At 43.8% G+C, this 13,915-nt stretch overlaps 3 protein-coding genes across 3 annotated transcripts in view; 2 read left to right on the top strand and 1 right to left on the bottom strand.

Moving 5' to 3' along the window:
* Positions 1–554: 554 nt before the first annotated feature.
* LOC110187955 (putative G protein-coupled receptor Mth-like 6) lies at positions 555–1,558 on the top strand. The gene is made up of 4 exons (XM_020957473.2): positions 555–740; positions 795–966; positions 1,028–1,204; positions 1,284–1,558. The coding sequence occupies exons 1-4, from the start codon at positions 555–557 to the stop codon at positions 1,556–1,558; spliced, it is 810 nt and encodes a 269-aa protein (XP_020813132.2).
* A 1,828-nt stretch (positions 1,559–3,386) lies between these two features.
* Positions 3,387–6,037, top strand: Fip1 (Factor interacting with poly(A) polymerase 1). The gene is made up of 4 exons (XM_020957146.2): positions 3,387–4,947; positions 5,009–5,101; positions 5,171–5,241; positions 5,304–6,037. Exons 1-4 carry the CDS (start codon positions 3,501–3,503, stop codon positions 5,826–5,828), a joined length of 2,136 nt encoding a protein of 711 aa, XP_020812805.2. The 5' UTR covers positions 3,387–3,500; the 3' UTR covers positions 5,829–6,037.
* A 549-nt stretch (positions 6,038–6,586) lies between these two features.
* The window catches only part of LOC110187965 (uncharacterized), a 57,831-nt gene continuing 50,502 nt past the window's right edge, over positions 6,587–13,915 (bottom strand). The window contains exons 8-15 of the mRNA XM_020957484.2: positions 12,484–12,574; positions 11,402–12,408; positions 11,044–11,220; positions 10,792–10,984; positions 10,465–10,729; positions 10,229–10,406; positions 9,883–9,894; positions 6,587–9,816 (exon numbers count right to left, since the gene is read on the bottom strand). Coding sequence (XP_020813143.2) covers positions 8,565–9,816; positions 9,883–9,894; positions 10,229–10,406; positions 10,465–10,729; positions 10,792–10,984; positions 11,044–11,220; positions 11,402–12,408; positions 12,484–12,574 — 3,175 coding nt within the window. The 3' untranslated portion in view covers positions 6,587–8,564. The remainder of the gene's footprint in view (positions 9,817–9,882; positions 9,895–10,228; positions 10,407–10,464; positions 10,730–10,791; positions 10,985–11,043; positions 11,221–11,401; positions 12,409–12,483; positions 12,575–13,915) is intronic.

Here is a 13,915-nt window from a genome sequence, read left to right as displayed (position 1 = left end):
CGCATATTTATGCTACCTTGGAGTAAATATTTTTTTTAAAAGTGTACTTATTTCTATTATTTATATTTTCAACATCTACTTGAAAAAAATTCTATGATTTCGCCTTAAGTTGGTGTATCAAATTCTCCGAAATAACACATGCTTTAACTTATTGTATTTCTCTCCAGTGTATGTGTTATTCCCTCTGTATATTATATTCGGCCAGCAATTATTGGGACTTAGTTCTGAATTGGACTCTGCCCAAAGTGTTTCTAAACATAATGAAGCTTCACTTTGAATATCTTAATATATTTGTGGTGCTTTTGATCCTGCACACAACGAAGGCGGAAATTCCCGGATGCAACTACTTGGAAACTGTGGATCTCTCGTTCAGTTCGAAGCTTCCAAATGGGACCTATATATACCGGGATTACTTACCAGTTCCTCTCCGCTTAATTGGCCAGTATGACTACATAGAGACTGAGAGAGGAATCAACAAAAGTGTGGAAAGACACACGCGAGGATGTATCTGCCAGCTGAAACCCTGTATCTGGATCTGTTGCCGATTCAAGGACATGCAGCCGAATGGCGAATGCACTGATGGCCTGATGAAAGAACTGGGTGATATCAATCCCTACTTGAATGTGACTCTCCTTAACGGATCCGTGGTCAGAAGAAACTTGCTCAGCGATTTCATAGTGCTAAGAGATTCAATGCGTTTCAGAGACATTTGGAAGAAATACGAGTATACATTATTCGAGGTTTGTTGTCCTATGTCCTGTCCTATGTTTCTCAGACTAATTAGAGCTCCTTAGAACGGAAGTGTGTTGCTCAGAGGCTGCGACAGCGAGAAGAAGGCATTCAGGGGGTATGACTGTCTGCACCCGAACCAGTTTAGTTCAGGAAGTACAGGGTACTTTTTTGTGGCTTTTCATGAAAGCGTTTATAACCGGAACCCAGATACCCTGCGACCCGGAGCAAATGAGCGTAAGTGTATATGGTCGATTGAGATAGACCTTGGTCTTACTTATTTTTTGTATCTGTTTAGTCATTTTGCTTTCAAAAGCATTATTGGTTCTGACGATAACAGTGTATCTCAACGTAGAGAAGCTCCGGAACCTGCACGGCAAGATCTTCATCAGTTACATGTTCACTGTGTTTATGTTTCTACTCCATAAGTGGATGATGCAGTTCCACATACCCTTGTTCTTTTGTCGCTTTCGAGGTTGGTTGTTTAATTTTATGATTATCCATTAAAAGTTTAATTTTAAATGTTAAGCTTATTAACTACACTTGAATTTCAGGCTACCTTTTATACTTTTTCCTTGCGGCCAGACGTATTTGGGTGTCTGCCTTGAGCTATCAGATGTGGAAAGGTTTTAGATCGTTAAATCAATCTGAGTCTCGACATAGCTTCCTGTCCTACAGCATCTTTTCCTGGGGAACTGCTGCTATTATGACGGGACTCCTTTTCCTGATGGACCAATTTTGGGATGACGAGCCCAGCAAAGTTGGTTTGATACCGGGTGTTGGCTGGGAGTATTGTGACGTAAAACGTAGGCTTTCATCAAAGCTATGACTTGGTTTGCAAGGTATTCACGAACGAATTTTCTTTTAATCACAAGGGTCGACTTGGGACACATATTTTGTCTGGCCACATGTAACACTCATTGCACTGAACGGGATACGATTTATACTAACGACCATTAATATTGTGACAGTAAAAAACCAAATGCAATACTTTTCCGATCACAACGAAGGCAAAACAGAGCTCAGCTCTAGAATGCATACGTACGAAAATCACATAAACATACTTTATGAGTTTTAATTAACCTTTATCCTAATTATAGATTTAAAATAATTCTACGTATCTTCTTCATCATGGATGTGCCGTGGAGCGTGCGCCTAATCTTTCTCTATCTTGATTGGGCATCTCTCGAAAGGATAAGTCGCTACGTTGATTATTGCCTTGGCATCATTATCTTCGTGTTGTTTATTCTGAAGCGGTGCACGATTCGGCTTCTTATAGAAAGGTAAGTCATCCAAAATTGACCTGCTTTTATACTAACCCTATTGATCTTGACGCAGTGTGCGGAATAGATGAGAACAAAAGGAGACTTTGGCAAGACTGTTGCAATACGAAAGGTAAAAATGCACATACTCGTACAGAAACATGAGCCTGCAGAAAAAATAAAAATATCCAGTTTGGACGCCGATAACATAATCCTTCCTTCCATTAGAACGATCGGAAAATGTTTAGAAAAAATATTATAACTTTTTCGGTTTACAACATGTTTTCATCTACTTTGATACAGACTTTGACCAGCAAAGAAACACAAATACATAACTGAACGAACCTTTGTTTAGTTTCTTAAGATAAAAAAATATATGTAATACATATATGTATTTTAATTTAATATTTTAGAATATATATATTTTATAACCTATAAAAAGTAAATAATGTTTGTCAGACTAAAAATCAGAAGACAAAAGTGGAGAGAAACATTTAAATTTTAAATTTATAAATAATTTTTTACCATCTTGCCGTCGATACTGCAGTATCCAATTGGAATGAGCCGACGGTAAAATGCGGTAAGCAGGGGAAATTGGAGCAAGCAGGACACAATTATAGCAAGCAGTTCAAAAAGCAGTTCGCAAAGCCAAGGGGCCAAAAATAAAGAACAACTACTTAATATTGTATTTCTCTAATATAAAGCAGTGCGTACATAATAGCACTGCTTTTCAATTACTTTACATAAATAGCACTGCTTCTTATTGCATTCATTGCAAAAAGCTGTTGATTACATTACCCATCGTGCTGTTCAAATATTCAAATCTCCGAGGTCCTGGGTGCTGTGTAAAAAAATGCACTATACACCCAACGCGTTTTAAAACAGTTTAAAATATTTTCTTTATTCGTTTTTCTCCTCGTCATCGATGTTATATCCCCACGATTACGGTCACACTTTCTGTGTCTTTTTCTGTGCCAGGCACCGTATCTTTCAGTGTTGCCAGTGATGAGCCCTCAAATAAGCTAGATTCTGATAAAATGTAAATGTAAATCTAAAAACATGGGGATGTTAAATTCCAGATTGTTAGCAAGTAAATCATGTACTTTATTGTTTCAGTCAATAAGTGGTGAGAAATTGACATTAATATGAGATAATTATAGTGTTTTTTATTATTAAACTTTTTTATGGACAACACAACAAAATAAAAAGTTTATTGACATTTTTCTTTTCCCCTCTTAAGTTGAAAGCTTTCTCAAAAGATGTAAATAAACCATGTCCGTAAATACAGATTAAATATTTCTATTTTTTATATAAAAACACACTTAGTATATATATCTACATGTATTTTATATAATTTATAATGAAATAGCTAGATTAACATTAAAATAAGCTATTATTACGGCTATAAGTTATGTTATGAAGTAAGCTGGTCACACTGTTCGGGAACGAAACACCGCATCAAATTTGTTTTCCGTGGCCAGGATTACTGGATAACTGAGACAAACGACCATGGCGGACGACACCAATGAAGACAGCTGGCTCTACGGCACCTCCAACCCGGACTCGACGACCGGCGAGTTGGGAAACAGTGGCGGCGGCGACGCGCTTACGGCGGAACACGAGGCTGCGGCAGAGGCCCAAGCGCTGGCAGCCGTTGTGGCGGGCGAAAAGCCAGGCACAGCGTCCGGTGTTGATGCGGCGGGGCAGTCGCCGCTCTTTCCGAAGGAGGAAGATCCCGAGTACTCAGAGTTCGATGATCCCGCACAGGAGATGGAGGAGGACGAGGAGGCCCTGCCGGACACTACGGAGAGCAGGAGCAGGAGGGAACGCGACCGTGATCGCGATCGAGAGAGAGATCGAGATCGAGATACAGACCGGGCGGATGCGCACTCCTCACCAGAACCGGAGGACGGAGAAATGACCGATGGCCCCAGTTCTAGGAGAGAGAGAAACGGCTCGGGCTCCGACGATGACGACGACGACGATTCGGATGACGACATAAACGTGGTAATTGGGGACATCAAGCAGGCGCCGAACACCTACAACATCAAGCAGCGTCCAAATCTGTTGGCCGGAGGTACTGGAGCCGCCGGCGACAAGGCAAAACCGGCGGGTCAGGCGGGCAAGTTCAGCATCGAGGACTTTGAGGGCGCCGGAACCATAAATGGAGTGGCCGTGCACGAGTTCAGCATCGATTCACTGGAGGAGAAGCCGTGGCGCAAGCCAGGAGCGGATATCACGGACTACTTCAACTACGGCTTCAATGAGGAGACGTGGCGCGCTTACTGCGAGCGCCAGAAACGCTTCCGTGTGGCAGAGAGCGGCGTTGGACTGGCCAGCCTGACGCAGAACGTAACTATAAGTCAGAGCACTCCAATTGGCATCCTTACAGATGGCGGCATGGGCATTGGCCCGCCCGGCATGCACACCATTCAGCCCATGGTGGGACTGGGTGGAGAGGGTGGCATGCAGATGCCGCCGCCGGGAATGCCGCCGCCCATGATGCAGCACCAGTCACGGTCGGGCATGATGCAGCGGCCACCAAGGCCGATCTCAACTACGGGCAGCGAAAGGGGCGGCGAGCGAGGAGGAGGCGGTGGCGTCAAGGAAAATGCTATCCAGGTGATGACCGCTGAGTGCCGGGAGTATTCACGCGGTCTCGGGCCTATGGCTCCAAACTTCCCGCCACCAGGCGCCTCAGAAGAACCCTTCTTCCATGAGCCCGAGCCTTTCGATTATGGTTACGAGCCCACCCAGGAGTCGCAGTGGGGCAACGATAATGCAGGCTGGGTGCCCAGCGGGATCAAGGAACTGACGCCAGGTCATGCCCACATGCAACAACCGCCGCCAGGAATGCCGCCGCCGGGTATGGGCGTGCCACCGCCACAGATGGGCGGTCCGCCGCCTAATTTACGGGGCATGATGCCACCCAACATGCGCATGCCGCCTAATATGGGTAAGTCATGACTATTGTACATATATGATCCCTTAAAGCTATCTCTTGAGATATATTTCAGGCATGGGACCGCCTCCAGGAATGATGATGGGCGGCAATGGACCTCCACAAATGCGAATGGGCATGGCACCGCCACAGAGAATGGCCATGGGAGGTAAGAATGAAGGAGACTTTACCTAAAAAGCTTTTCTTTTATTTATTATAATTTTTGTTTGCTTCAAAGATCGTGGCAATTACGAAGACGACCGTGAGCGCCGACGGCGCGACAAAGACAAGCAGCTGAAGAAGGATCAGGTATGGGTCAATTTAGGCACTTAAATATTTTAAAACTAATAGCAAATTAATGTTATTAACAGCTACGTAAAGATTTTCTGGACATGCTGAGGGAACGTCATGACATCGAGCGGCACACGCGGTGGTATGACGTGAAGAAGAAGTTTGAAGCGGATCCGAGGTACCGAGCTTTGGACTCGTCGTATCGCGAGGAGTACTTTGAGGACTATCTACACATGTTAAAGGAGGAGAAGCGCAAGGAGCGCGACTTTAAGGAACGCGAGCGGCATCGCGAAAAGGAACGATCTCGGGACAAGGACAAGGAGAAGGATAAAGATAAGGACAAAGATAAGGACAAGGACAAAGACAAGGACAAGGACAAAGAGAAGGATAAAGATAAGGACAAAGACAAGGATAAGGACAAGGAGAGTTTGCGTCGGGAGCGCTCCAGATCCCGAGAAAAGTCCAGCCGCCGCAAATCCAAGTCCCGTGAGAAGGATCGCAGCGAACGCAGCAGCAAAGGAAGCGGCAGCAGCTCGACAACGTCCACGTCCACTCGCAGCGAGAAGAAAAAGTCACATCGCAAGGACAAGGAAGAAGAGGAATAGCATTTGCTTGGGTACTATTTTGATGACGCCCAAGAAGCAACTCCCTAGGCTGCCCACCTTACACAAATAACAAAATTAAAATCCAAACGAATATCTGATAAAAACACTTCCAATAAACGAAGAGAACCGTAACTATTATTGATGATAGGTAAAACAAATGGAAAGTTGGATGAAGATAAATACACTTTGTATATTGTATAGGAAACAAAGTAGTCTTAATTGGGTATTTTCAATCCTGGAATTCCTGTTACGCATTAAACCATGGTGGATCATAAGATTTGTAGGCTTTCTTTTTATACTCCTGAGCGAGGGGTTTCAAAGTTTTTGTTTTTCGTATTAGACATTAGGCATAACTCTCCACATAGAGCTGAACAAGCCCCAAGGTATTTTGTTTTTTAATAGATTAATGGAATGCTTATCAACCTTTCAAACAAAAAATAAATACATTAAAATATACAAAATAAATATTCGGTCAGCAGATCTCTATTATGTGTTCATTGACACTAAAAGCAATATTTTAGTGTTCTTAATGCTAAATTAACGAGTGTATATAGGGAAAAAAAGCGACAAAAATGATTTAAAATTGTATGCATATTTTATTTCACGCATTTACACACAACAATAAAAAAGGCAAGTAAAGGCAGGGCTAGACTTACCACGGCATCATTTAATCCAATTCATGTCAGACAACTCAGCGGGGATATCGACCTGGTTCGTTATTATTATCTGCGACATTTTGAATAAGAACATCATGTGGATTTTTTAATAGGTTTATGCATTTATTTATTTGTGTACACATAAATGTGTTGTTCCGGTGGAGAATGAAATTTACATTTGAAATTAAACAACTTAAACAACAAGTGACAGCCACACAAATGCGGTCTTAATTAACACGAAATAAATGCGTTTGGCTTTCACAGATTCATAAACAAAACAACGAAAGTAAATACATATTTTATTAATCTACTAAAATTAGTAGTGAATGGCTTTGACTTAATTGACATGGTAATTGTCGCAATAAATCCTGAGTTCTGAACAAACCAAAAATTGAAATAATTAGATGTGACTGAAACGAATTCGGATTTTCTTAGATCTACGGTCGGGTTAGTTGTAAAACTTTTGTGGGTTAGTTTGAGTTGGCTTTGAATTACATTCTGCTTGAGTTAGCTAGGACTAGGGACTATATGTAGGTATATATATTATAACTGATATTTTAGTTTGATTTTCTCTATGTGGATAGACTTCAGTTAATGTTCGACACACATGCACTTGATGGGAGTAGTTTACAATCCGACTACGCTAAGACATCATTATCGTAGAGCGGTTACAAAATATACCATATATCGTAGACAGTGAGACAAACCCTATTCGATCTCCTAGTGACATCCTATAATGGCATTCCTCCACATACTTGGTTTGCGTTTATTTAAAAGTAACAACGATTGTCTTTAGAAAACTAAATTCACGTATGCGAGACTTATTCGATAAAGATGTTTGAATATTCGCTAATATTCACTAGTATTCCCACTGAATTCAAACTCTAATTACTTATTTGATTCTCAAAAGGAACATCATATACACATATTTCTATATGCAGCGGTTTATGTACTCTATATATTTAGTTTAATTGAAAAATCCATGCTAGTGGAACAGAGAAACAGCCCGAATGCTCAGATCAGATCAGATATATATAGTATGTATGTAGTCATTTTGATACTAGACAAGTGTTCAGTATAAAAGTTTAAGATATTTAGCAATTTACTAAGTTTTTCTCTGAGGTTTCTTAAGAGAGTTAATTATTTTTCAAGATGTGTGTTTGCCTAGGCGTATGCCATTAAGTAGCCATTAATTTATTTACGACTTGTAGAAAAAACGTATGAAAATTAACAAAACCATCCAGGAAAAAGCTACATTTTCGAAAGTCAAAATAATATAAATTAATATAAACTTTGAAGGCATTTGATGTTTCGTGGGAAGGCTTCAACAAAGATGTTTATTTCAAAATATAACCATTTTATAGATAACAAGTAGAAGAGTTATCCAAATAAAGAAATCCAAGCAAACAGAATTGGATTAATTATATTGATTTGTACTACTTTGGCAACTTAGAATGAACAATCGTTAACTCATTTGATTGAATCTAGGGTCTAGGATCTACGCATTCCTTGGCGATTTGCTGATGTATTCTATGAAAAATGGACAATGACTCGGGTACTAACCACAACTTGAACTAATTCTCAACTAAATTGTACTTTCATTTGCAGCTGGAACCAAGTTGGCATTCGTTGAGGTACTTTGCTTTCCACATCACAACATTGGCAAATCATTCACATACTCTCTCACACATCACTCTGGTGGCTAGACCCTTAAGGACTCAAACTAAACAAGGATGAAAGTGAAAATTGACATGGCTTGATATCGCTATCAAAAGCAAAACAAAAATATATAAAGTATTGCTAAGATGTACAATTATACAAGCAAGAACTGTAATATAAATTAAATTATTTAAACACTTCAAAAACTGAAACCTAATATGACGAATAAACAAATAAAAAATTTGATAATAGTTTTGGTAATTTTAATTTAAAACTAAAGTTACTAATTGTTCTCAAGGTTGTACCACCATTTTACACTCACACCCGCTCACACACTCGCTCGCACACACACTCAAACTGGGTTCGGATGAGACCTAAAGCTTTGTTTGGCCGCCCTTTTCCGGGGGCCTTAGATTGTGCCCTATCTGCTCAGCAGCTGCTCCACGTTTAGGGTCAGCTCCTGGCCGGATCGGCTCCCGTTATTGTTGTTGGGTGCCACTCCATTGGAGTTCGAATTGGAATTGGAATTGGTGTTAGTGTCGATGTTGGTGCTGGTGTGACTGCTATTGGCACTGTGGGCACTGTGGGCATACATCCCGTTCAGGGTTCGGGAGGGCGCCGGCGAAGTGGGGGCAGACAGCTGAGGTGGACTCAAGGAAGGCAGCGGGGGCAGCGGCGGCGACTGAGCCTCCAGCGTCGAAGGCGGACTGCGGTTTAGGTTGCTGTCCAGGCTACTGTGGTGTTGCGAGGAGGCCGGGGACAGCGGGATCTCCTCGATCTTCTCCAGGTCCTGGGTGATCGAGGCGGAGTTCTGCTTGTGGGCCCGGGTCAGCGTTCCCTTGGGACTGCGGGAGGTGTCGTGCAGGAGCGGTATGTCCAGCATAGAGCACTTGACCCCACTCCCTCCGCCGACAGCAGCAGCACCGGAACCAGCCACCAGGGAGGAGTAGTTGGTGGCCTGCAGGGAGTGCTGGTGGTGCTGTTGCTCTCCCTTCGCCTGCTGGTCGTCGCGGTCCAAGCTGAACTGGCGACGCAGCAGGCGACTGGAGCCGGGCTTGCTGTCGAAGCGGGCGGCGCCTCCCACGCTGCCGCTGCCGCTCCCGGTTCCGGCCATCGTGGGGCATACGCCGCCGCTGCCCTGTCCGCTGCAATGTCCGCTTCCGGCCCCGCCCCCCGCATTCCCGTAGAGGTATTTGCCGTCATAAAACTGCGTGAGGTTGCTTTCGCTGGGACTGAGGCATTTGTAGTGGTTGTACGGCGAACTGAGGTCCATCATCTCCTCGATCTTCTTGTACAGCCTGGAACTGGAGCCACCCGTGGAGTTTGGCAGCCGGTTGAAGCTGTTTGGATTCAGCAGATTATCCGGCGTCAGTTCGGAGAGTTTGCGGGACTGGGGACTCGTGCTGCTCGGCGTCGTTTTGCCTGGGAACTCTGGGCACAGCGTTGCGTTGGGGCTGATGGTGTTGGTGGAGTTGGAATCCAGGGAGTACGAGTTGGGCAGATTTGCCCCAGAGCCTAGATCAGCGTTCGTCGGCGGGGTTATCTCCACCTTCACCTCCACGGACTCCCCGGCCAGCGAGGAGCTCTGAGACGAGGAAGGGTTCGTGCTCGTCCGGGATTTGTTTGCCTGCGCCTTGAGGGTGATCGAATTCCTTATGAGGGACTCATCCAAGCTGGGAAATGATTTAAATATTAATAAGAAGGCTGAAATATTCGAGGATTAACTGTTGGACACCTACCCGTGTGACTCTCTAGAAGGGGTTTTGGGAGTGTGTATGGTAAAATTTAGTTATTAGTTTAATATCAGTACAAAGCTAAACCTATATTAGCCAGTAAGAGCCAACGAAAAGGTACATTTAAATAGAGATAAGCAGTATTTTACGGATTTATATACTTTTTAGTAATTACTTTTTTAATATCCTCTTATTTCTTGAACCCAAAGAAACTAAACATAACCAAAAAGTTTGTGTGATTGTATTGTTTTGATTAGTTGCAAACAAATAGTTTTAAATCTTTGCAGATTAAAAATTAACAAAATGAATATATAAGAAAGCCTTAAGCTAAATGTTGTCAATAAATACTCACCCGATCGGCGGTGGAGCTGGCAACGGCTTGTCGAATCCCTTCTTGCCCAGCAACCAAAAGGTGTTCATCATGCCCTTGCCCTTGATGTCAATCAGACCCCTTTGTTCGATGGCATAGCCACCTCGGGCCTCCAGTCGGTCCCTTGTCTCCTGAGACATGTGTATGCGCCATGAGGAACCTGAGAAGACAGAATTCTATTGTGACACATGCCCCGAATCGGGATGAGCTCCCATTACCAGTTGACTCCATTCGGGATGCTGTGTTGACCGTGTCCCCGAAGAGACAGTATCGGGGCATCGTGAGACCGACTACTCCTGCACAGCAGGGACCTGTGTGAAGTCCAATTCTTAGCTGGAGAGGAACACCTGGCAGATGCTTTACATTGAAGCGGCCACTCTGGTGGAGCAGGTCCAAGGCCATGGTGGCGATCTGCTCGGCGTGATCGGGTATCTTCACGGGCAGCCCACTTACTACCATGTAGGCATCGCCAATAGTCTCCACCTAATTAGGAAAAATATCCTAGTGAGAATAAAACTAATATTATATCTCAAGGGACCACTCACCTTATACACATTGTAGGCATTGATCGTGGCATCGAAAATCGTGTAGAGATCGTTGAGCAAATCCACAACCTGCACGGGACTGCAGTGGGCAGCGATTGTTGTAAAACCAACAATGTCGCTAAAGTATATAGTCACGTCGGAGAACTCCTCCGGGTCGACGGCCAAGCCCATCTTCAGTTTCTCAGCCACCGAGCTGCGGATGATCCTTGATCAGTTCCTGCCTAGTTTATTGGAATACCAACCGGATCTTACCTTGGCAGCATGCGATTCAGCAGCTGTTCAGTCTTCTTTCGTTCAATGTCCAGTTGTTCGGTGCGCTCCCGAATCAGTTCCTCCAGATTGTTTGAGTACTTCTCGAGCATTTGGAACATGGTGTCCACAAAGTTCACTTTGCGGCCGTGGTTCAGCATCTTGAAGCGCTCATAAACCCTAAATAGATGAATGGGTAACCTATTAGCAATCCTTAAAGTAATTCGTAGTCTTAAGTATTACTTGTGATGAGTGATATGATTTATAAGATATTGTATATAGTGTTGTTGGGATCAAATTTAAACACTTAATAATGTTATTCAATAAAGCTTAGTTAGTTGTGACTTATTATAACACTTACGAGTTAAAATCGGGTCGCATGTCTGGCTGTTCGGCCCAGCACTGGCGCATGATATTGATGGCCTCCGGTGGAGCGGCTCCCTTGGACACAGAGGGCCGTATCAGTGGCGGTGGCTTCTTTATCTTGGCTATAATGTCCTCCGGGGACAGGGAGAGCATGCAGTAGGGCTCGCCCCTCACCACCACCTCCTGCATGATGATCCCGAAGGAGTAGACGTCGCCGAGTTGGGTGCCCAACTGGACACGTCCGTGCTGGTGGTGATGATGGTGCTGCTGCTGGTGGTGTTTCATGCTTCGCAGCAGCTCCGGAGCGGTCCACAGGAGTTCCTTGGCGCTCCTGGGCATGGGTGGCAAGCCCTGGGACTCGTAGAAGGAGCTCAGGCCGTAGTCGGTGATCTTAAGCACCCACCGAGCGTCGACCACGCAGTTCCTGGAGGTCAGGGCCCCGTGAACCCTCAAGGGGGAGGTGTGCAGGTACCGCATGCCCCTCACCAGATCCGTGAGTAAGCTCAGCCGGAATGACCAGTCCAGCTTGATTTCATCCATGATCAACACGTCCTGCAGGGATCCCCGCGAGCAGTAATCGAAGACCATGGCCGTGCGGTTGGGATCTGACAGCCAGCCGATTAACGGATTGATATTTTCGTGCCTCAGACCATGGGCCATCACGAGGAGATCCATCGCCTTGGCTCGCAGCTCCGCGGATCCGTTCATGTGCACTTCCTTGAGTTGCACGAGGTCGCCGTTGTATCGCGCCCTCATGTCCAGATGGGCGGGATTGTGCCTGGCCAGGCTGCCCGTGGCGGAGGACATACTCTTCCCATTCACAGTGGCTGCGGTGGTTCCACCCGAATTACCTGGAGCAGCTGCTCCTGGTATCACAAATCCCAGATTCTTCAGGGAGCCTATGGAGCCCTTCAGCAGATCCGGCTTATCCACCTCCGGGCCACCGAACTCCTGCAGCTGTTGGAGCCAACAGCAGAGCATGGCCTCGATGCCCTCGTCAACCTTAAAAGAAGGGAAATTAGTACATATGTATATAGAAACAAGAGAGCAAATTCGGTTTGGTGGTTAAGGGCTTACCCTACGAGAGTCGACGGGGAATACAAAGTCACTCGCGGAGAGCACTATCTTGTTGGGTCCCTTGGAGAGCCGTTTTCGCAGGAAATAGTTTCTAAACAAATTAATTAATTACATTTTAAAAATGAAAACATAACTTTTGTTTTTATGAAGGTAAGAATAACTCATGGTTAGTTTAATAATTAATATCTTTTTGAATTGACTTAACGAGTTATCTAAAGCCAGCCAGGTGCTTAAAACTTAAACCTTTTCAAAACTGGGCACAACTGTCTACGGTATACCATTAGGCACTTCCGTGATCCCTCATTTTCGACCAATGCAATTTGCATCCATTAACCTAGGAGCTCTAACCCTCAACCCACTAGCCCCAAAGTACGACCCTCGTGTCGTTGCGGTTGGGACTATAAAAACTTTTTACCACTACCTGGTGCTTACTCGCACCCATCACCTCGAATTGGCCTGGTCTCTTGGCCAGAAGCCTTGGAAAAATAGGAGGAGCCTGCGAAACCGCAAATTCATGCAGCAATTGTTATGCCAGAAGTTCGCCACGTGGCCGGAGTCAAGTCGGGTTAAGTGTATTAAGGGCATTAATGGGCTGCTCCCTGTTTCAGCGGGAAAAACTCTTTGAGCCACGTGTGTCGCTTGTTAACTAGATTTCCAGCTCCGCCCACCCAAAAAATCAGACAGAGGAAATCCTAGTCTCATGAATGGCCGAACTTTTCGGCGTAACTGGGGGAAACTTTAACTTGGTCTAGGGTATTGACAATACTTCAGAAATTAACAGAAGTCACGTCTATTAAGGTAAATCAGAACTTAAATTTGATCAATGCGCTTATTTTATGTATCTTATTATTTTTTTGAAATACAAAAGAAAGTACATTATATAAGTGTTTTATTATTTATTAATTGAACCATTTACATTCAAAGTTTTCAAGAGAATCTTTACCCAGATTAAGTCTTTAACAAAAATTTTAATAACTATCATTAGTTAATTATTTCAAGTCATACACTTAAAATTGTATCAATATAATAAGATAACTCAATTCGAATGTTATTTTCTTCGTTAATCAATAGTTTTTCTATAAAATTATTAAAAAGATTCAATGCAGAAGTAAGAAAATTTTAATTAGACCACATTGAATCCATCTTTTCCTTCCTCATTACTTCAAACCCGTTTACAATTTTTAGGAAGCTCGTCGATGGTGAAGGTATAATACTTTTATATTGAAAATGTACACACAATTTTTAGAAATTTCCCTTAACACCAACGCTTCTATTTTTGTTTTTTCCATTTTGTGTGCCGCGGATTATCCCAGCACTTTGTCAAATGGAACACCCCAGGGTATTTAAGCATCGTTATAGTAGAGTAACTTTTTTATTTTCGCCTTGGCAGGGCTTTTCTCCTTTTCCCGCACAGGTGTGTCCTTCCCGGCCT

The sequence above is a fragment of the Drosophila serrata genome, unplaced genomic scaffold (assembly GCF_035046125.1).
Source record: "Drosophila serrata isolate PLE 108 unplaced genomic scaffold, ASM3504612v1 contig_228, whole genome shotgun sequence".
NCBI classification, from domain to species: domain Eukaryota; kingdom Metazoa; phylum Arthropoda; class Insecta; order Diptera; family Drosophilidae; genus Drosophila; species Drosophila serrata.
This window is presented reverse-complemented; position numbering and strand designations above follow the sequence as displayed.